General features: G+C 36.2%; 1 protein-coding gene across 14 annotated transcripts in view; it reads right to left on the reverse strand.

Annotated features, from left to right (window-relative positions):
* The window catches only part of ERBIN (erbb2 interacting protein), a 122,644-nt gene that overhangs the window by 12,392 nt on the left and 87,374 nt on the right, over window positions 1–22,878 (reverse strand). For 9 of the 14 annotated variants that reach the window (XM_037373212.1, XM_037373216.1, XM_037373213.1 and 6 more), the window contains 13 exons: window positions 21,771–21,845; window positions 20,294–20,438; window positions 19,786–19,858; window positions 18,605–18,734; window positions 18,139–18,254; window positions 17,062–17,131; window positions 15,959–16,058; window positions 13,854–13,975; window positions 13,078–13,248; window positions 12,144–12,326; window positions 9,232–9,349; window positions 7,463–7,646; window positions 5,127–6,645 (listed from right to left, as the gene is read on the reverse strand). In XM_037373212.1, coding sequence (XP_037229109.1) covers window positions 5,127–6,645; window positions 7,463–7,646; window positions 9,232–9,349; window positions 12,144–12,326; window positions 13,078–13,248; window positions 13,854–13,975; window positions 15,959–16,058; window positions 17,062–17,131; window positions 18,139–18,254; window positions 18,605–18,734; window positions 19,786–19,858; window positions 20,294–20,438; window positions 21,771–21,845 — 3,006 coding nt within the window. Of the gene's footprint in view, window positions 1–5,126; window positions 6,646–7,462; window positions 7,649–9,231; window positions 9,350–12,143; window positions 12,327–13,077; window positions 13,249–13,853; window positions 13,976–15,958; window positions 16,059–17,061; window positions 17,132–18,138; window positions 18,255–18,604; window positions 18,735–19,785; window positions 19,859–20,293; window positions 20,439–21,770; window positions 21,846–22,878 lie in introns of those variants that run through there. The other 5 variants (XM_037373214.1, XM_037373207.1, XM_037373208.1 and 2 more) reach the window with 4 other exon arrangements.

A 22,878-nucleotide genomic window follows, 5' to 3' on the forward strand; every position in this document is an offset into this window, starting at 1 on the left:
TGATAATACTTGGCTCTTCTTGGCCAAGGCTCTTGGATACGCTCTCAATGGCATAGTGAGCTTTCTTCATGCTCCTCTTCTACACCTACACTGTTCTCTAGTCAATGGATTTTTCAGGCTTCCAGACAAGTCTCCAGAAGCCTTCCCTGCTTGGGAGGGGAAGAATGTACTTTGCATTCAACTCTCCTTACCAAACCCTTGACGTGAGCTTACTGCTCCTCTAAGTTTCAGGCCAAACACCCAGACAAAACTGCCAAAGCGTTTTCCTTAGCACCTCAAAGAATCTTCTTACAACTCTTCTCCAAAATAGCCTCTTTAATTAGCCAGGTGGCCTTCCCCCACTTGTACAGGCAACTCCCTGAAGTCTCCTTACAGGAAGCTTATCTCAGAGGTTCCTGTATCTCTCCATCTTCTATAGGTAGCAAAAAGACAGATAAAAATAGAAGGAATGCATGATGAGACTAATAAGTTATCTTCTTAAAGTGCCTCTAGCAGACTGTCTTACTTATAAAGATCCCTAGATCCACGAGATTCCCTCTTCTCTTAGAAGGACCCAAACAGATAGTCAATAAATAGTGACAATCTAAATCCAGATTTGTATTTACAATCTAAGATAGATCTGCAATAGGAGGTGGAACTTTCCTAAAAATTGTAGAGGCATGAACTTGTCCATCAGGAATTAAGTTTTCAGTTAACTCGGTTTAGTGAGCTTTTAAGGTGATTACACAGCCTGAGAGTAGTTTTATTCAAGGGTTTACAAAATCTCCTTTCTGAAGTACAAAAGATGATTGTGCAATTGATGTAGCAAAGACAGAAGAAGTACTGCAAACACCATTTTTCTCCCTCTCTACATTGGGCACAGTGTATCAACACTAAATTAAATGGAACCTACAAGTACAAGCACTATTTAAAATTACCTGGAGTTGTAAGAAAGCTTTAGATTAACACAAGTGGAGAAGGCTAGTGGCAAATCTGGGAGGTATTTTTCCTCTGTTTTGGGCTGGGAAGAGAGAAACTGAGGCATTTAGAGTGTGACCTTAAACATTACGGAACTATTCTTCAGTCATGAAAAGGGGGGGGGAAAAAAAGGCATGAATTTAGGTATGTGGGTGTTGGGTTTTTTTGGGGGGGTGGGGTGGGTGGAGTATCTTCTGTATATGACAGCATTCCTATTGAAGAGTTACCTATGGAAAATTACATTAAATTTAAATTATACTGTCATAAAATGTTTGCAGGGTCAGAACTTTTGTTGTTTACATTCCAAATGCACAAGAATTTTACTCCTTTTAAAGTGTGATATATTGGCTTCTGAACTCCCCAAAATACTGTCACACATTAATGTTTCCGTAGGTCATTCAAAACGGAGAAAAACATCAAACTAAAATAAAAAAAATTAACAAATGGATAGCATTCCTTTAATTTTTCAGTGTCAACATATTCTTCAGGCTATGATCTTATAAACATTGAAGCACTTAATTTTATGTGTGCACAGACCCACTGAACTTATGTTCCTTGACATATTGAAGTAAGTTTTAACTTGGAGAAAACCTGAAGCCACATCAATTAAAATATTTTTGCATGTTATGTATGTAGCATAAAAAATGAATTCAAGAAAAAATATCAAACTGACCAAAACTGCAATTCTGTAAAAATACTGTAACACTTGGACATTTTTCTTTTAATAAGGCAGTGTACACTGGCAACTTCAAGAATAAAACCACTTATTCTGATTTCTGAATTAGAAAGTAGGAATCAAAGTTTGTGACTTCTTCTTTGATGCTCTGCTGTTTTACTTAAATAGTAGAATAAGTAGATAAAACCCAGAGGACTTAACTCCAGATGAAATTAGAATTGAAAGGAAACATGCACCTGATGAACTCCCAAGAGATCCATAACAAAAAAAGAAAATATACATCCATAAGGAAAGGACAGAATCAGGCCCAGTAACTGTTTCTGCCTACTCAGCACATATACATATAATAGGTATTTGCAGATAACTGTTGCAGTATTTATTATTGCAGTTTATGGATGAGAAATTCCTTTACCACAGATTCAAATGTGTGAGACTAGTGTTTTTACAGAGGCAGTATTTTAAATTCCTAAATGAAAACTTTCAACGAGACTACTACAGGAGACTACTGTGACATATCCAGTAGTAAAATTGGCAGGTCACAATCAAAAAGGAAAACACACTGAAAAACATTACTGTTCTTAAAAAGTCACCTGTGCACTAAGTGTGTGAGGTTGGGGGTGGGGCAGAACTGCCTACATGCTTTCCAACTGCTTACGTATATAACCACTAGAGAGCAGCTTGGCATTTAATTAAGTTCTTTTCTTTATCCCACAATAAAATATGCTTTGTATCAGGTGAGCAAACTGTTTCTCCTGAATATATGCAAAATTTCTGTTTACAAGTGGCCTCATGAACTGTTTTCACCTTCCTTCAACCAGATGGACAATTTTAGTTGAACAGTGCATGCCCCTGACAACTTGTCAAAGGGATTAGAAATGCTGGTTACTTGGCTAGAATCCATTGTTAATCATTTTTGCTGGACTTAAAGCAATCCTTTATCTCTCCCCATGCAAATTAAACTCTTTGAAGTTTTTTTTCCTACCTATATCAGGTAAAAAAGGCTAACAAGAACTAGCTTCTCCCATTTGTCCAACAAGCAGACACTATTTAAATGGGTTCACTCTCCCCCCTCTCTCTCCCTCCAGTTACTAAATCTTATAGAAACAAAATAAGTACTTCAGGACCTTAGCAAAAAAGTAAAAAACCAACAAACCAGCCCCCCAAACCCCACTGCACTCTCTTTCCTAATAAGCACAGGATAGAAATAGTAAACATGATTAAATTCATTAACAGACTCAGAAGAGTCACAGCAAAAGTAATAATATTAACCCATACTGTTGCGTATAACCACAGGCATTAAATATTCATCATAAGGCTTAATTGTGTATACCTGGTTTTGTCAGTATTGTGTCTTATGCTTTAAAAAATCAAATACTATTTTAAATCCATGAAAGTTTTGTCAAAGCAATTTCCAATAAATGTTCCTTACATGAACTCTGTAATTGAACTTGTTCCTTAAATGAGTTCTGTAATTACTGAAGTTTTTTGCAGACTTCAAAACATTTCAGAAGTCTGTTTTATAGATTAAGACCCAACCTGCCCAGCTATTTTTTAATTACAAACAGAAATACCAAAAACATTACTTTAAAAGAACAAAGAAATACCCAGTAAATTTCTAGAATTTCCACATTATCATATTTGCCAGCTGCCATATAGGATCATATCTACATGTTTCACAGTTCAGATTTTTCTTTTTAAGTTAGCTGTATCCTAGAGAATATAAAGTAGAAAATTATACACATTCACTTTTAAACCCATAAATAAGTCTCAGATTGCTAAATAAAAGCTTCTTTAAAATGGTTCAAGGCCAGAACAAAAGAAACACGCACATACAAAACAGACTTCTAAGATCTGTTAAATTGGATGCACAGCTAAGATCTCAATAGCAGCTATCCCACGTCGCTGTAGTAGGAAACAAAAATTAAGCATGACAGAAAGTATGGGCACATATACAGGGAATTAAGCCAGGCAATCCATTTCATTTCAGTAGAGGTGACTAAACTGCCATGGTACCTGAACAGGTATCGCTGGTGTATTAAACGTTATTCCTAACATTTCAAATGTAGATGACAAGAATGAGCTAGAATAACTGCATCATCAGTGCTCTGAAGTTTTGTTTCCCTTTGCATTCAGGGATTGCTGGGTTTTTGCTTCACTGTTGTTTCATGTAAGATTTGATATATGCATCCAGGAGAACAGAAGATCAGAGAATACACCTTTTATTAGGATTGGAACATGGTGTGGTTTGTGACTGTCTTGTGGGACAAAAGGTCCCCATGGTATAGCACAGTACTGTGAAAGCCTTAAAATATTTTATATTGTACATGACAAACTGGATCAGAAGAACAGGTGCAGCTGTTGTGCAGGCTTCTTTACAAAACAAACCAACCCCATCCCTTTCTATCACCAGAAGTTATGCAACTTAAAACAAAGAAAAACAAACCCATCCCTCCAAACGCTTGGATTTTCAAAGAAAAATTATAGTTAAAAGTAATTTTTTCAACCATCTCCAATTAAATTTCTTTAGCTATCATGGATATTGAAGTATTTAGCACAATAACCACAAACCAAACTATGTTCTTTCAAAAGAAATTAGAAAAGAAAATCCATCTAGCTGGCATAATTGGAATGTATTTTGGCTGCTTTAATCACTTCCCCTCCAAGGAAACAGCATCAGGCTAATGACATTCTACCCATTATTTAGTGATGATATTTTAATCTGGTTTAGCTGGACAGCATAGACTACACTCCTCCAGTCTCTGCGCAAATTTTTTGAAGACATAATTGTTCAGCTCTACATATCAGCTCAAATTCTTGATAGCATTTACAGTACATAATCTTGTTCATCATTTCCAGTTATATCAAAACCTCCTGTGATTTCCTGAATTGAACAACATTTTTAAGTGTTCTCATCTCACAGCGATAAATATTCATTCAACAATCTGTTGGATACCCAACTTCAAAAGACAACTGGCTTGGAGGCAAATACATGTTAATTATGGCTTTTGAATTCTTCAGCAACTGAAGCTGTAGACCTATACTTCCAAACGGATTTTACTGGTTTTCTTTTCCTTGTTCTTGAAGAGAATAAATAGGGGAAAAAAGGCAGAACAGAAGGGATAAGAGAAGTATAAGGGAATATTTCGTTATAATACAAATAGGATGCTACAATAAAAATTACCTGGCCTAAAAGAGCTGGCCTTGCATTCCAGCAGGTCAATGTGACATTAATGTATTCTAAAGAAACTGGACTAAGCTGGGAAGTATGATGTAAAAACTACGTGGACTTTTTTCTTTGGGGGAAAAATTCATTTACAGTCTACCACTTGACTGTTTCTCCAATATTCATCACAAACACATTCACGCTTTTTAAGGCAGTATCAGAAGTACATTTTCACTGGTAATTAAAAGTGGTTCAAAATGCAGAGTGTTTTAACTTATTCCATATCCAGGTAACAGAAAGGTAGAGGAGTTTTTAAATTATTATTTTTACCTTTTCTAGCTTTTTAGCCTCAATATGTCGCAGCACCTGTTCCCTCCAGTCATGAGGGACTTTACTTTTTCCTGGAGGGTCTAATAAAGAGTGCTCAGAGTTCACTCTTGGGTTTGATCTCTTTGAAGGGCTAGTCCGCGAGTAATTGAAGTCACTAACTGACATAGTTCTTTCTGGTATTTCATTCACCAATGGCCGAGCACTCTGTGGTCGGGGTACATTTGGACCATCAATGCTGTAAGTCCTGGCAGAAAGAGGTCTCTGTTGCCCAGACATTAATTGTGAAACTCTTCCCATTGAATGCAAATCTCTGTATGTTAAGTAGTCCCCTTCAGGACCCTGGGTCCACCTTGAAGGTCCAGTATCCCCAACATTTATAGAAGCTGTAGAAGACACGCTGCTCTGCCTTTGAAGAGTATGTCTGGCTGCTCCTGGGAGCAGTCTATCATTTGGTGGAACAGCCCACAAATCTGTGTGTCTCCCAGCCATCCGTTGATGAGTGTTATACACAGCACTGGCTCGGACGTTGTTATGATTGGAGAAATTCATATTGGCAGAATGCTTTACATAGCTGGGGGCTTCTGTACTGTCAGACCTATGCAGACGTGAAGGAGGTAAGCTGCCTTGTTCTACCTGGGTGTTTTGTTTCTGTGGCCACAAGGTGTCTTTCGCCATTGCACTGCTACTGTACTGAATATTATACTGGGGAGTGCAGAACACCTGCGCACCACTTGTCACCGATCCTCTCGCTACATTAGTGCCTTCAGGATTGTGATTTGAGTCAAACTTGAACACAGTTTTTGTAGAAATTAAATCAGATGATGATGATGACCCAGGAAAAACCTGCAAAGGTCGATCATACAGAAGAGTAGCAGATTTACTTCGGACTATGTTTTTTCCATCTGCACTATCAGATGCTGATTTTACTACTGAGTTTGACTGTTGAGATCCATTCTCATTTACACTATCACAGATTTTCAGACCACCAGTGTCCATACTGGTGACGCTGTGAGATTTCATCACAGGACCACTTCTCTGTGGGGACAAATCTTCAGTACTCCTCGAAACAGGCAGTTCAGCAGAATCACCATCAACTGTAGCGCTTCTTGCTAGTTTGTCTTTACTGGGAGATTGTACTGCGTCCTCAGGATGTCCATTTACTTTATTTATAGGGTATTTATTTCCATTTTCCAAGCACTCACTTTCTTCTTTCATGTTTTTATTCAAAAAGCCCTTTACTGAAATTATTTCCTCTGTTTGTAACCCTTCTACAGGAACTGGCAGTGCCTCCTCCCTAGCCAGTTTATTGATATTCATGTTTATTTGGTCTAATTTGTGAGACTCCTCTGTAGAAGTGCTTAGATCAACACTTTTTCCTACGAGGCATAATCTTTCTTCAATGCTTAATTCATATTCAGACAAATCTGCAACCTTGTCTTGCACATTTATTTTTCCTTCTACTGTAAGGCTCAATTCACCTCCATTGTGCAAAAGATTATTCAGATTTTCATCTTCTCGCCTGGAAAAAAAGATGGCTCTTAAAATAAATTCCAAAAGGAACCAACATACTCTTTTAAGAACTGTTTTAGAAGAGATAATCATTAACATGCAACACTGCCATACTGTGCACAGAAAACAGGACAAAGACCAATATACAACCAGATTTGTGACTTGCTGTCTCACCGTTACAGAAATATAGAGAGGGCTCATTTTGGCAATATTTGTGTCATCTGAGTTCAGAAGCTTGTTTAAATTCAACAGGAATTATTAAAGACAGTTTAAAGATGTCAAAATTACAAAGTGATAACAACTCAATTTTTTAAATCAAATACTTGCAAGTTCCATGACAATTTTGAACAAATTCTTGTCCAATGTAAGGTAAGGAAAATCTCTTTTAAAAATGGCACCTTCTAACTAAAACCTCAAGAAAAGCAGCAACCTGTAAGTCCATTCTTTGTAAGTTTCTAAAAGCCTTTTATAGTAACGTTAGTAATCAATTTTACCTTCAAAGTGATGCAGATAAAAACATATAGCTTGTAAAATGGTGTATTGAACTGTTTTGCAGGAATACAAAAATTATAAGGATGAAGTTATTATATCCTGTTATTAAAACAGATAGAAACCATCTCTTGTATATGAAAATTAGCCTCTAAAAAAAAAAACCACGAGGGCAATAAAATTCAATTCTATTCCATTATCTAACCTTAATTTAAAACATTAAAAGGTAAATTTCATGAATGATAAATTAATTAATTAAAAGAATGGAGACATAATATGAAAGATTAAGTAACATTTTTCTATTGTATTTGCTCAGTGGTAGACAGTATCTTACAAACCTGATCTTGGATAAAACAGCAGCATGTGTTTCTTTGTCTGGAGAACAGAGGGAAATATCTTGGCTACTATCAGTATTTAAGGAAACAGAATCTGACATTCGAGAAGGAGAGGAACAGTTACTGTTATTTTGATTGCTGTTGTGGGTAGCTTCATCTGATAAGGAATCAGCATCTTTTGAATCATCTGAAATAAAAATTTGCCAACTTAGACACATGTATCTGTTTAACAGCCATTAAATGTGTTTATGTTACAGTACTGTTTATTGTTCTTCAGTAATTCTTACTACTGGAAACTAAAATGTAAGCTAACACCTTTGGAAACTTGAAGTTACAACAGACTGCTGGCAACAGTTCCTATTTTTCAGCTCAATGTAAACAGCCCTCACCAGTTAATGAAATGTAACTTGTTGCTTTATTCCAAGTTTCCTTGGTATAAGCTAGTGCTACATTATAAAATATTTCCCCAAAATATCCATCAAATCATACTTCTGTTTTTTGGAATGATTTCAAAGTTTTGCATTACATGCTCTATTAGCCTCTATGAAAATGAAGTTCACATGTTTCGCAGATCCTGATTTCAAACATTGTATCGCTGTTAAAGAGGTATTTATTAGATCAAGCACTCTGGAAAGAGCTAGATCACTGGATAGCTCTATATAGTTGAACAGGTGTAAAAAAAACAGCAAAGAGAAATGTTTTTCTACAGAGTTGGAATTCAATGCATTCCCATGCTTTGCAGAAAACTTAGGACGTTTTCAGAGTAATTTACACCTGTGCACACTGATTCTTGCATAATGTATGCATACTTACATACTATAACCATACAAAAATAATTTCTGTGGGACTTGAAGCCAGCTATGATTTTAAGTGTATGAACAAATACATTTAAATTTTTGCTTCAAGACATAGTTATAGGTCCCAAAAGCATAAATTTTGTGAAACTAATGTCTGTCTCTAGAGTCAAGAAAATACTTTAGTCAGGCACAACACCGCAAAGACAGCAGTGACAGACCTCAATCTTTTCACCTGCATGTGATATTCAGCAGACTCTTTCCGCTACCTCCACGTGGTTTTCCTTCATCCCCACTAAATCTCACCCTTTCTGGGAAAGCCCTTTGTCCTGGAAAGTACAGGACTAGGACATCATATGCAGCAAAACACAATTTGCTCTCCAACTTCTAAATTATGTTTTCTCTGAATCCTAGGTTATTCCTTACTCTTAAGGAAATTGTTACTCAGACCAAAATTATTGTTCAGAGAATATAAAACTTAGGTAACAAAAAACAATGTTCTGAAATTTCCTGTTAGCAGAAAGGAAGAAATAGTTGCCACATGAGAAGTTTATTCTTAAACCTCTGGAAGACAGCACAGCTCCTCTAAGAAATTTAAACAAGTGATGTTGCTGCCTATAGCAGCAATAATCCAGAAAATCTGGGGGAGGGAGGAAATATGGAATATTTCCAAGCCAAATACCACTTTCTGCAATGCTTTTCTTAAACATCCACATGCATTAGCTTCTCCTCTCCGCTTTTCAACTGATGACAAGCATCAAGAAAAATCAGGATGTCAACACAGCTTTCTCTGCCACACTCAAGATATTCCAGAATTTTTTTTCTGCTTTCATTACTTAACTAGAGAATTGATCATCTTGCTTTAAAAACATACAAATTAAATCTAATTTTACATAATGTAATTTGAAAATTAGCCACTTTGAGAGAAGAAATAATCAGAATTACACAACGCTTCTATTGCTTTTTATGGTGTCTAACCTTTTTTGTTACTGCTAAGAGCTACCACTTTTGGTTGGTTTATGGAGGTTTCTATCAGCGGTGGTCGCATTTCTGCCATTTTCATCTCTTCATCAGAGGAGAGTTCTTCTGACTCCTGCTAAAGAAAAACAGCTTTATGCTGTGCATTTTAAAGAACTGCTTAAAGATTAAGTAAATGTTATCCAAATTGTCACCCACTGAACAATAAAGGGGAAAAAATAGACAAGCAACATAACACAGGCATAACATGACAACTGTTCTGTGCATTTGTAGTGCAACGCAACTGAACTTAGTAATATTTGCCACAATTACCTTTAACAAGCAGCACATGCAGACTTCAATAGTCACTGATGAACTCCATGGGAATGATACTCAAACCAGTAACTTTAGTTGCAAAAACCTACTTGGAGGAAGCAGCTGCAGCCTCTGTTCCACCACTGGAGAGAACCTCCAGCTGAGTCCAAGTCAGAAAGTTATCACTGAACCAGCAAACACCCCTGACTGATTAGCTGGGTATTGGTTTTACAGAAAAGAGCTCAAACTAGAACAGCTATAGAGTAAGATGACCAAGATAATCTTAGGAATGGAGAGCTACGCTGTGAGAAAAGACTGAATGTGCTTGGCTTGTCTAGTCTAGCAAAAAATGAGCAAGTGTAGCTTGGGTTTGTATCCTTAAATTTACACAGGGCGTAAATTCCAAAAAGGAAGTAAAGTTATTTAACTTCAAAAACAATGGCAGAGGAATAAAGCAATGCTGAAGACATTTAAGCTAGAAATTGCTAGTTCCTAACCATAACATAGAACTCAGTTATCATAACTCAGTGCACTTATGAAAATTAACCTGACATCAAATGATCAAGGGATCGATTAAAAAAAATCAAATGTATCGTTCAAGGTTTGACTTTAAGACAATCCGAACAAATGAAATATTAATGGTTAAGTTAAGATAGAAACATTTTTGTACGTACTACTAAGGGCTTCATTAAGCACCAGCAAATTCTTTGTTTAAACCAGGAAAGTACCACCACAAGATGAATGAGCTGACTGGAAGTTTCACTAAACAGGGGAAAGGTAATTCCGGCAGGGGGAGATAGCGACCACCGACTCACTGACTCATTGACCACCGACTGAAGAAACTCCCCAGATACAAAAACTAGAGACTGAGCATGTGAACTAACTAACATGAGAAGCAAGAGAATTACTTGACAAATAGGAAAATTAATACTAAGTAATGAAGGAATTATGCAAATTGTAACCCATGAAGGCTGATACTTTTTGCTTGCTGAACTGTAATATGAAATAGTGTGAAGTTCTGACAATTGGAGAACTAGGCATTTGTGGGTGGCCACCCAGCTCCCTACTTTCAGCAAACTAGAATAAAAGAATAGAAATACCTTGACAAAGTGTGTGAAACGGCACTGGCTAATAAGCCTGTCTACAGGACAACAAACCGATAAAGTGCTGCAAAAGCAGCCACATGGCTGATTCAGTATCCTAATGCCAGCCCTATATTCCCATCATCTTCAAAAACCAATTGTTTCCAGTAGTATTTTGAAGGGGAGAAAACCTTCCTTCCCTAAAGTGGAAATTTCTTTCTAATGAACATGCTACAAATGCTATAAAATCCATGTTGCAGATTGCAAAAATACTCTGTCACAATGTTAATTTCTTACAACTTTCAGAAGGTTTAATGTGTGCAACCTACTGGAACACCACCTTTCCCATGACACTAACTACCTGACCAGTTCTGCGACTGCAGGGAGGACCTGACCAAGATGTTAATAAACAAGCTATAATAGTCTTAATTAAAAATAAAAATCCAGCTGTTTTTCTCTGTAATTGGAACAGACAACCTTTTCGCTGCTTCTATCACACTGGCCTTCCCTCCTGGACGTGACATACAAGTGTAAATCAATGTTTAAATGAAAAACTTGCACCCATGCAAAGCTTAGATATCTGTATTCAACTGCAAGAGCTACCAGCAGGTTATTACATGGAAGGAATTCACTATCGCCAACGGACCACACACTGCTGCCTCCATTTACTTACTGGCATACAGCCAGCTACAAAGAATCGCTGTCACTGTTGTTAGACAACTAATACAATTTTCTGCAATTGTATTTTTAAACTAAAGGATAATGTCAATGCAGCTACAACTGCATGTCACAAAACCTGTTCAGCAAAAGTATGATATATGCATGTTCCACTGCTTACACAACACAGGCAAAAATAATTTGCTTGTGAAACCACGAGAAAAGCATTTTACAGGTTGTGACTGGCAACTGATAAGTGACAAATTCCAAAATTTGTTGTTAAGTCTGAAACATTCTACATAAATGAATGCATGGTGTTTGTCAGAGATGTACAAAGAGTTCAGACATTTAAAATCTGTGACTCTTTATAAGAGGTAAATACAAACCAAATCATATTCGTAACAGCTCACTAATAAACAGAGGAATAATATTTTTAAACCCACCTTTCACTTTTCAATTGAAATGAATGTGCATAGTCACTGGGATATACAAGTTTTTGATTGCTCCCACTAGTCAGATAGTTCATCGTTTCAGTGACAATTAAAATTGATTATTTAATGAATAACTGACAATCAAGCAAAACCTGGAGACTGAGTCTTTTCAAAGTTTGATACTTAGGTCCTCTTTTCACTCAGCTTGCTTTGTTTTTCTTTAAATGCATACATCTTTCATTATGAGCCTTTTATTAGCTATTTTAACTTTTACTTAGTATAATCTGAAGTGAAAAAAAAATGGCATTGCAAACCATCTGTATTCAAATGCTTGTGAATGGCAATTTTATGCTATTGTCAATGTAAATTTTCATTTCCCAGACTTACAAATTCAATACAACACCAGCACAATTCTTTGACTGCTACAATGTTCATCGCAATGTTATACCTCAAGCATGTCTTGGTGGTTGACAATTGTTTTCGTGTTCTGCAAGGTTTTAACAAGTGCAGTCATCTGTGAATTTGCAGTGCTGTGCTCAGCTTCTGGTTCAGCAGGCTTCTGCAGAGAGCCTCCTGCTGAATATTGCTTTCTCTCATCTCCTTTGTTCTTTATTGAAGCAATTTCTGAAGTCTACAGGATTAAGAACATTAGCAGAAAAAACATCCTGAAACGTTTTCAGTAACGTGATATTTAGAGTTGGCATTTTATATTTCGGGAAGCTATGGAACGGAAAATCTCAGCTTTGAAATTATGAAGTATGAAATGCAGGAGGTATGAAATCTCTGCAGATTACAGAGGTACAGTCCCTACCCATTGTTTGACTCTCCTCCTTACTGGGGTAAATCTGTACCATTAAATTTCCAGTTACATTAAAAAAAAAAAAGCCCAAGAATATCTACAATGAGACATGTCAGCACCAAACCGCAGTCCTACTGCCCATCATCATCATGTTAAGACTGACTCCTATGCTAACTTGCTATGATTCTCTTTCCAGCTTCTCATGTAAAACCTCTAGTCACAAGGGCAGCAATAAAATTCTTAGAGATTACCCTGAATTTCATTGTGAATTCTCACAGATAAAGATCAGAGGATGACAAAGATGCCATCCTCCAGAAACTGAAGAAGCCAGCTCTTCAACCCATAGCTTGTATTTGCCTGAGAATCAAGTCACTTTCCTTGTTCTGTCAGAAGTAAACTGCTACTGCGAACCAGATTTTTATTACAGACTTCTTTAGCCAGTGAAGAGGTAAGTTCTCTTCTTTAATCTAAAATTTTTTCTTGCTAAAGCATTAGTGGGGATGAAGAAGAGAATTAAAAGGAATCAATGGCACTCTAGATCTTTGGAAGTTCTTGCAAAGTCAGAAGGTATATTATCTCTAACCTTTACCCCCACATCTTTTACAGAAACTGTCTGGCCTTCTCGTTTTGACTCCTTGGCAGTATCTTCAGTAGATTCTTCATCCTTTAGCCTATGTACAATTGTCTGGACTGTTTTGACCATATTCTTCAGTTCATCAGGATATGGAGTTGGGTATCTCTTTAGGTTGCCTTCCTGTGTAACAAAAAGCAATAGTGTTCTACATTTTGTTAAATGCCATGATTAAAATATCAGCTTTAAAACAGACAATGAATTAGGACAAAACACTAAATAATCCAGCATCTCCACTTTGCTGTTCGAGTCTACCTCCACTGATGCAACTTACAAGACCCAACAGGATTATGAATCACAGCCCTCCCCACCTCCCCACCCCCCAAATGTGTCCATTCATTGCAAGCAGGAAGAATTATGACAATTGTAGTTTACTTAAAGAAAAAATAGGTTTAATCATTGTTTTGCTACTATACTTCTCCATGTCATCACCAGTCAGGTAGTCTCCTAATTATGCCCCACATTACCTTTCATCTGCTGAGTGTTTTTCCCTTGTGCTCCACTTGAAATGATAGGGCCAGAAAGAAAATAAAAAAAAAAAACCCACAACACCAAACGAAGTGCCCCAAATTACAGTGTTTCACCCTGTTAGATACTCTTAATAACTGAAGACTCAATTTCCTCAGCAGAGTGAAACTGACAGACAAAGCAAGTAAAAGGGTGGGATTCAGGTGTGGGGATAAGAGGAAAGAAAGCACCAAGTATTAAAAAATGAATTCAATACTAACCCGAGGTGGTGCCTCTCTCTCATCTTTGTCTTCATCACACTCAAATGCCACCTGAGCACGCTGTTTCCGCTGTTCCTCCCACAGAGATGGATTGAAACTTTCATTATCAGATATGAACATAACTAAAAAAAGAGAGACTGTCGTAAGACTAGGATACATTATGAAAAATAAAAATCCTTATTTTCTTTCTCCTGGATGGGATTTTATGCATTCTTAAAAGATAAGAGATTAGCAGCACCATTAATTGAAGACTAGCTGCACTGCCATTGCTTTATAAACTTGGCCATTTTTTCATAATAGTAAAATCCCTATCTGTAAAGTTAAAAAACTTCATAGACACAGCTGTACAGTAAGTTTAACACACTTGAAAATTTTCAGAATTCTGCTGTGAAGTATTATACAAAAGTATGTGTTTGTATATATATAAATGTAAATTTACTTATATAGATTTATATAGCCTGACTTCAGTGAGGTCTCATTAAGCACATAACAGCATTCACCTGATTTCATGTAATAAAAATTTGAAAATCAAGAATAAGGACTACTTAGTGATGAAAGCCTGCATTATTGCTAATCCTGTAATAAACCTAAAACATCTAAAACAAAGCAAACATATGAATTTTCACAAAGTGTTTCTTGCTTGATTTAACAAGGGATAAAAAAAATGTTTTGGGTACCCACTGTCCCTTATTGCAGCATATCTCCTTGTGTTACATCAGCCAGGCTGTACTTCAGTATGCCAAACAGTCTAACAAATCCGTCACCACCACCTCACCAAAATGTATATCCTCTAGCAATGCCAAGACTGTTAATATTAACTACTTCTACAGCAGACAGAGAAAAATACTTAATTATAGGGCTCAACAAGTGCATAGGAATATTTGTTACTCTGCACTTTTTGGGTAAACTTAGGATTTTGATACATGTGAAGTCTATTAGACCTCGCTATCCCCAAAACTGTTCCTGACCAAAAAAAGAACTTGATCATAGAATTTTAAAATTTTTAACTCTTAAAACTACTACCCATTGAACTTTAAATCTTCTGTTTGGAATGACAGCCTCAGAGGCATGTATTCTGTCAACTACAGCCAAACAAGCAGCCCTTTCCTTATCTACAAAAAGGAACCCCAGCGTCTGGGTGAAAAAGTTCAAATGGGAACGCTTTCAGGAACAATCTTCAACTTCACTGAATCTCCAAATAATTTTATAATTCTCACATCATTCTATCAGAGGTATTGCAGATACATTATCTGCATCAGAAGGCACTAAAAGTGATGCACAATTTATTGGTTTTGCTGGTATTTTTGATCACACTTCCCTCAGTGTACTATACACTTGTGCTAGGGAACAGCAAATGTTGCCTCTTGTCAGTTTTCAATTATTTCCATTGATAAGTGCACCCACACCCCCCCGCCCCCATTTCTGTTAAAGGAGCACAACCATCCTCCTTTTGCCCTCAGTGGAAAGAACGTAGAAAAATAAAAGAGATTTAACTCTCTTTCCCTAACTGCTGATGGGGTTACTCATGGAATGCTACTTATTTTCCTATTTCAAAACTGTGCAGAAATAATTTTCTGGCAAGGTCTTAATATCTTGGGCCTAACCTTTTATATAGCAGTTCAAACTAAATATGAACAATATGGATTTTTCTGGACCAATTTCTTTTCTTTTAAAATAAAACACAGAATGCTATGTACTTTTCAAAAAATATATACTTGGTAAGAGGAAAAATTTTGTCTAACATTCTGTCAGCCTGAAGCAGACACCTGCTAGGGAGAATTTCACCCCAAGCCATTAAGCTCTGTCAGAATGAAATAGGGTGTCACACTGTAAAGTGGTAACCATCGCAGAATGTGATCTCGCTGGTTCATTCTTCACCTCACTCAGTGAAACAGTTTTACCTAGAATTCATCAATATGTAGATCACATTAAGTTACTGTTCTCATTTTTCAGATGTAGCTCTTCACCACTTAGAAGTTTACTTCAAACTTGTATTTTTATATTTATATTAAGTATTATCTAGTGAAAATCATATTAGCTGGACAGTCTTCCCATTATTATTTTCAAAAGTGAGCATTCTGACAGGGTATTTCAGAAATTCTTACCATCCTCAGCCCTTGGTTGCTGGGGGAACATGTAATTAGTAAGCACTGTTTTCTGTGTGTCAGGGTCAGCTTCTTTTTGAAGAGGAATAAGCGGTTTAGACTAGGAAGCAAATGAAAGAAGCACATGTTATGAGAAAACATGAAAAAGTAATATGATCTACATATCACAGAGCACACCTGTCCCATTACTTTGAAGACTACTCTCTGTCTTGTATCAAACCATTTCTCCTCTGTATAATTTTCACAAAATGAAGTTACTAACATGCCTGTCTTTGACAACTGGCTTTGACCAAGAACTGAAGTTCAGTAATAGCTTTAAGAGAAAGGCAAACACTGCATGTTAAAAAAAATAACCCAGTTTCTTGCTAGGACTTATTACTATCCCAAAGCAGGCTGATCTGGAATACACAGACACATCTGGCCTTTTAAACCTCAATCATGTAAAGAGAAAAAGCTCATACTGTTTTTTATATTGTCACCACATTGAATATTGTTCACCGCTTACAAAAAAGAGCAGGGATTTCTTGAAATTACTGTATTAGTAAAAGTGCTTTCATTATACACTTCTGGGACTGTATTTTGGGCAGCCCTGTACTCCTTAATGCCATTCAGGAAATCTACAGATGGCTTCAATACACAGCAAAAATACAAGCTACAAGTGCGTGAGTTTCTGCTTCGTAGCTTGGAACTTGGACAGTCACAAAGTTCAAAGGTGTGACAAGAAATCTAGCTCAAAAAACCAGGCATGTTAAGTTTCCCCAATAGTTTAGCTGTGGAAGAAACTACATGCTACACATTCAAGTACTAGCTTAGCAAGCAGTAACTCTCCAGTGTAACCAAGTCTGAATTAAGACAAACAAAACCAAAAAAACCCTGACATCTGTTAAATTGCATTTCCTAACAGTACAGAACTTTGCTAGAAGTATGAAAGTCTCCAAAGACAGGTAGGCTCAGAGTTGTTTATTTCAGAAGAACCAACATAGTAGCGTCAAGGAAGCACTGATGTATACCAGGTCTCACTATTTAACAGATGGCCCTGTTCTTGTCAATTCCATTAGGAATAAAGTCAACCATCTTCTATTTTTAATTTTTAAAAAGTTCACCTGGTTGTCTGATAGCCACATAGCAGTGAGCTGTTGCAGTTTTGTAAAGGTAAATGGCAAATTCTTCAGTCTGTAAAGTACAAGAATTTATGTCAGAACATTTATCAATACTGTTAAGCTTGTTAAGAATCAATCCTGCATTAGCCTGTAAAAATGTTTTAAAAGGACATTAACAGATCTAGTTAATAACTATGGACATTTGAAAAGCAACAGCATTTATATTAATTCAAAGCTATATCTGGAAAAACAAACAAACAAAAACCCGCATTTCTCCCCAGATTAGCAAGCAGCTTAAAAAAAAGTGACAATGTAACTTGAATTTAACTCAGTTCAATGACTTGAATACAATTTTGAAGACAATTAGCCTGAATTAATTAATCTGCATCCTCAGCATTTTATCTTTCAAGATACATGCCAGCCAATTAAGAAAAAAATGCTACACCTGAAAACTGTTTTTTTCCAAGATACATGTTGGGAAAGTGGCTGCCCTGGATAACGGAAGCTCTGGCATTAATGGATAAATCAAGATACAGACGGAGTACAGAGAAGCTGGACTGGCAGGACAGGAGGGAAAGCTCAAACTTATCTCTCCCAATATATTTCAATTCTCCAGATTGGCAATTCCCAAAAGAGAAATGTTTTGTCCATTTTTAATGACCAGCTCTAATAAAACACAACCCTCTTTTCCCCCTTCCCCAGAACACTTGGTTGTTTTACACTACACTGTGATGCTGTTTCATGTCCTCCATATGCAATACAGGAAGCTAGCTATTAACTTTTAAGAAAGAATCAAGAGTTTTATGTAAGGAACCAAACTAATTGTCTAGAAAAATACATGCTAACAATCATGAATGTATTGAAGTCGTGCTTCAATGCACATGCCAAGTCATTAAAATAAAAACAGCTTAGCAGAACAGAACTGCAAGATCCAGAACACAACAAAAACATTAAATACATGCATCTCAGTCAGCTTCTAAGCCGTGTGTGAAATAAGGAAAGACAGCATATTTGTAACAACACCTCTACATTATTGTTGCATTTTATACAACTTCCACTTGAATAAATGCCTTCACAAACCTATTGTCACTCAGATTGATGACTTTTAATTTCTGCATATCACCCATTTCTTCAGGGAGAAATTCAAGCTTATTAGAATGCAGAAACAACACTGTTACATGCTTCCAGTTTCCAATCTGAAAAAAAACCCAAAGAATTAATTCATCTTCACAACTCTAAATATGCACATTTGTAGTGTTTTAAAACAATTAATATTACAGTTACAGTTGCCTGTAAAGTATAATTAGATTTATTCTTACATATTAAAACTTCCTAGTTTCAAAACACTAGCAACAAATCTCTGCTTCTTGCTTAAAAAATTCAGAACTTCATTATTTGGAAACTTGTGTATTTGTATACATCCTCCTTTAAAAACATACAGAAAGACAACATACTCAAGAATTGCTGATTTGTTATCCCAAAGTTGTACAAACAGTTTAAAATACACTAAAAAATTCACTTTACAGTTTTGTAATTAAATACATACCTCTGATGGCAGCTCTGTTAAAAAGTTATGATCTGCAGCAAATGTCCTTATATTAGAGAGCTGCCCAACAGATGAAGGCAATGTTTCAATCTCATTGAAACTACAGTCCAGTTCTTCTACGGATATTAACCTGCAAAAAAACCCCAAATTACTTCTCTACAAAGGTTAATTAATCCAACTATAATTGCACACTAAGTTAAATGAAGTTATTAACTCTACTAATTACAAATCTGAAATTTAATTCAAAGTAGAACTCTGAGATCCACGGGAATTCAAATCCAAAAAAATCCCTTACTAATCGCCTAAAATATTTTGGGGGGTTTTTTTGTTGGTTGGTTGTGGGTTTTTTGGTTTTTCGGGTTTTTTTATATCTTTCTTTCTAAGAGAACATTCAGTGATAATAGGGGAGTCAGCAACATGAAAAAGTGCTAGTACAAGGCACTGAAAATATTCAGAATGGGACAGATCATAGCCAAACAGGAGCTGAGTGCAGTTTCTGAACAAGAAAAGAATTTCAAGAGTTAGAGAGAGTGAACCTAAGCATCTGGCAGTGAAGTAGTATTTTGTAAATTCTGACAACAACAAAAGATAACCTACATTGATTATAATAGGAGAAAACAAATTGAAAAAAATACCCTTCATTTGTACAGAACTTTATTCTGAACCAATTATTTTTGCTGTCATTTGTGAGTTTTAAACTAAACTGCTGAACACCAAGTTCTACATTAAAAAAAACCTGCTGAAGAACAGGTGAAAATTCTCCTTGTAACATAAAAAAAGGTAAACATGTGTGTTCAGATTCACTTTTTCACAAGCTTTTTGATAAAGGTTCAATCATTTGCAGTATCTACCACAGCCACAGCTATGTTATTGCCAAAAAACAGGTTGAGGCAGCTGACTGCCTTTTTAAACATCTTGTTTTCTCCCACATTCAGTTTCTCTTTTACAGATTGGTGGCTGCATTAATACACGAGGAACATGTATGTTTTGATATTAAATAATACATGAAGAACATATATGCTGCAAACTAGAAGATATGAAAATGCTTTCAATTCTATTATGACATTAACATGTAGAAGAAATCAAATCAAGCAGGTGTAAAAACATTCAATAGTGGAGCCATTGTTGCAGAAAAGCACGCAGAAAGGCAATTCAACCTTTTATTCCGGTGAAATACCTACCCTCCTATAGAATCTGGCAAATAAATTAACTGGTTTTCATCAATTTTAAGTGTTGTTACCTTCTTCAGGGAACCTGTAACAAAGTGAACAAGAAAATCAAAAAGGACACTTGAGTTCATTAAGCTTAATTTTAATTTTAAATTAAGGGGGCACAAAAACCTCTGCAAGTAACCACATCTGTATTCCCTGGTACGCTTACAGTGCTATATACCTAAGGAAATAAGCAGACAAGCTTACAGAACTTGCTTGCTAGCAAAAGGAGGGAGGAATAATGTTTTTACTTTGTTATAGTCAACGGTTTCTCATCTATTTACAAACCACTGTATAAAGTCAAGAACGCTCCAAAACAAATGCAAGTTTTATTATTCAGTTACGCATTACAGCTTTATCCGAAACTGTGCTTTTAATCAACTGCAACTTAGATCTAAAATGCCAATTGTGTATTTTCAAGTGTTCTGTGTCTAAACTGTAAGCTTTTAAAGAACATGAATTAATTGAAAATACAAACCAATAGATTCTGGCAGCTGCTGAAGTGAATTACTGGATAACAGTAGGTCTTGCAGGCTTTCACAACCTGAAATACCTTCTTCAACTACTTCAATGTTGTTTTTAGAAACATCCAAGTAGGTCAGTTGTTTCAAAGTGCCTATGAACTATAAGCAAGAGAAAATAAGACATTTTTGAAAGTGCAAGTTCTAAACAAAATATCCAGCAGATTTGACAAACTGTCTCTCAAGTGTAATGCTAGAGGAAAGGAGAAAACTTATTTATAGTGCTGACATACAATTTCAAGCACAATATTCAAGCTTTATATTGAAATATTTTGTGTGGATCCACAATTGATGCTTTTCCACACACACAGATACACCACAGTAATTCTGCAGGTCTCTAAAATCAGTCTGCAAATTCAATGGTTTGATCAATTACTATAAATCAAGTAACAAGCTTTCGAACAGACTTCAGAGGTAGGTAATGTAAGGACATCATAAGGCTCCAGTGAAAGTCTTTTAATGCTTATTTTTGCCTTTTGTGTAAAACTATCCTACTGAACCTCAAAACCAACAACAATGAATCCATAATTGTACTAAAGAAACAAGCCAAAATACAAGCTTGTATTACCTCTCCATACAAACCAAGAATAAGCTTGAAAATTTCTGCACAATACTGTACTAAAATCTTCAGAGGGAAGATGCAGTCACTTTCACAAATTTTTACTTTTACTGTAAAGTTAATACATCCACTCAACAATTCAAGGAATAATTAGCTGAAGTGAGGAAAGACAGCAGAGAAGACTACTGATCGGGCAAGAAAGCCTCATGTCAGAAGACTGCTTAGTGAGTTTAAGTCTGAAAACAGACCAGCTGCTTCCCAAGTTTCAAATACTCATATACTAGCTTACTACAAGTACAGGTTCACAAGTACTACCAACAAGAGGGCAGCTTGGACCCCATGTAATTCTGAGAGATGTCAGGAACCCAGACAAAGTTAACAGAACATTTTCTCAGGAACTGGCTATGCCCCCTGGATATGCGGCACCTGAACAGGCACTGCTTGTTTTATAGCCATGACCATTAAAAATTCACACAATATTTATCCTGTAAATTCCTGCTTGCTAACACAAAATAATCCCTTTTTGGAAGGGCTACTCAACCCTAAATTTGATCCAGGATTTGATCTAGGATTTTTACTCTTTTCTGAACCAGAACATAATTTTTAGATGAGAAGTATACAACTTCCAATGGAAGAAAAGCTGTATACCCAGCTCGCCCAATCAGTGACAATTCTTAAGTGGACTAGTTAAGCATTTAAGTGGCATTTAGCCTTTTGACTTTAAGTAAAAACACAAACAAAAAAATTGTATTAACAATTAATGTTAATACAAAATTAAACATAAAAGTAGTGACTTTTAACATGTATGATGACTGACAAAGCAAATACCACTGTAAATTAAAATACTAAATGTTTAACACAGTAAAAGAACTTACCCCTGGAATAAGTGTTAGTCTATTACCATCCATCCAAAATTCCTTTAACCCACTCAGTTGTTCAAGTACTTCAGGCTGTAAAGGGAAGCCATTTGTTAAAAACTTCATATAAAAAACAGTGAAAGGCAAGCACAACTTCAGCGATCCATCTACTGCAACTTTAAGCAGTGTCTTGTTATAGCTGTTGCATACACTTCTTTAATTGGGTCATCAATGAAAATCCAGATAATTCACTGTCCTGATTTCGGCTGGGACAGAGTTATTTTCTTCTTAGTAGCTGGTACAGTGCTGTGTTTTGGATTTAGTATGAAAATTATGTTAACACTTGATAAATTGATAACATACTTGATAACACACATTTCGCTGTTGCTAAGTAGTGCTTACTCCAAACCAAGGATGCTCCTGTGCTCTGCCAGCAAGCAGGTACATGAGAAGCTGGGAGGGAGCAGAGCCAGGACAGCTGATCCTAACTAGCCAAAGGGGTATTCCATACCATAGATTGTCATGCTTAGTATATAAACTGGGGGGAGCTGGCTAGGAGACCTCTATCACTGCTCAGGGATTGGCTGGGTGTCAGTAACAGGTGGTGAGCAGTTATATTGTGCATCACTTGATTTTTTGGTGATTTTTTTTTCCTCTTGGGTGTTATTCCTCTCTCTCCCTCTCCTATTTATTACAATTATCATTGTCATTATTTATTTACTTTATTTCAGTTATTAAACTGTTCCTGCCTCAACCCATGAGTTTTACCTTTTTCTGATTCTTCTCCCCATCCCACGGGGGGTGGGAGTGAGCAAGCAGCTGTGTGGTACTTAGCTGCTGGCTGGAGTGAAAACATGACATTCACTTTTCGAAATGTGAATATATACTAGGTATACAAAAACCTTTTAAAAACTTGATCACAGCACTAAGTAATCATTTCAGAATTTTTTATAAAAAGTATTTTTTTTCCTCAAAGGGAACAAACAAGTAAGTGTTACATGTGTAATTTCCTCCTCCATGGATGATATCTAATAACAAATTCCATCAGCTGAGAGGATCTGTTTGTCAAAAAACACAATGACTTTGTGGTTTGGGGAAAAAGGAAAACCATTTTTTATTTTCTGGC

The sequence above is a fragment of the Falco rusticolus genome, chromosome Z, assembly GCF_015220075.1.
Source record: "Falco rusticolus isolate bFalRus1 chromosome Z, bFalRus1.pri, whole genome shotgun sequence".
NCBI lineage: Eukaryota > Metazoa > Chordata > Aves > Falconiformes > Falconidae > Falco > Falco rusticolus.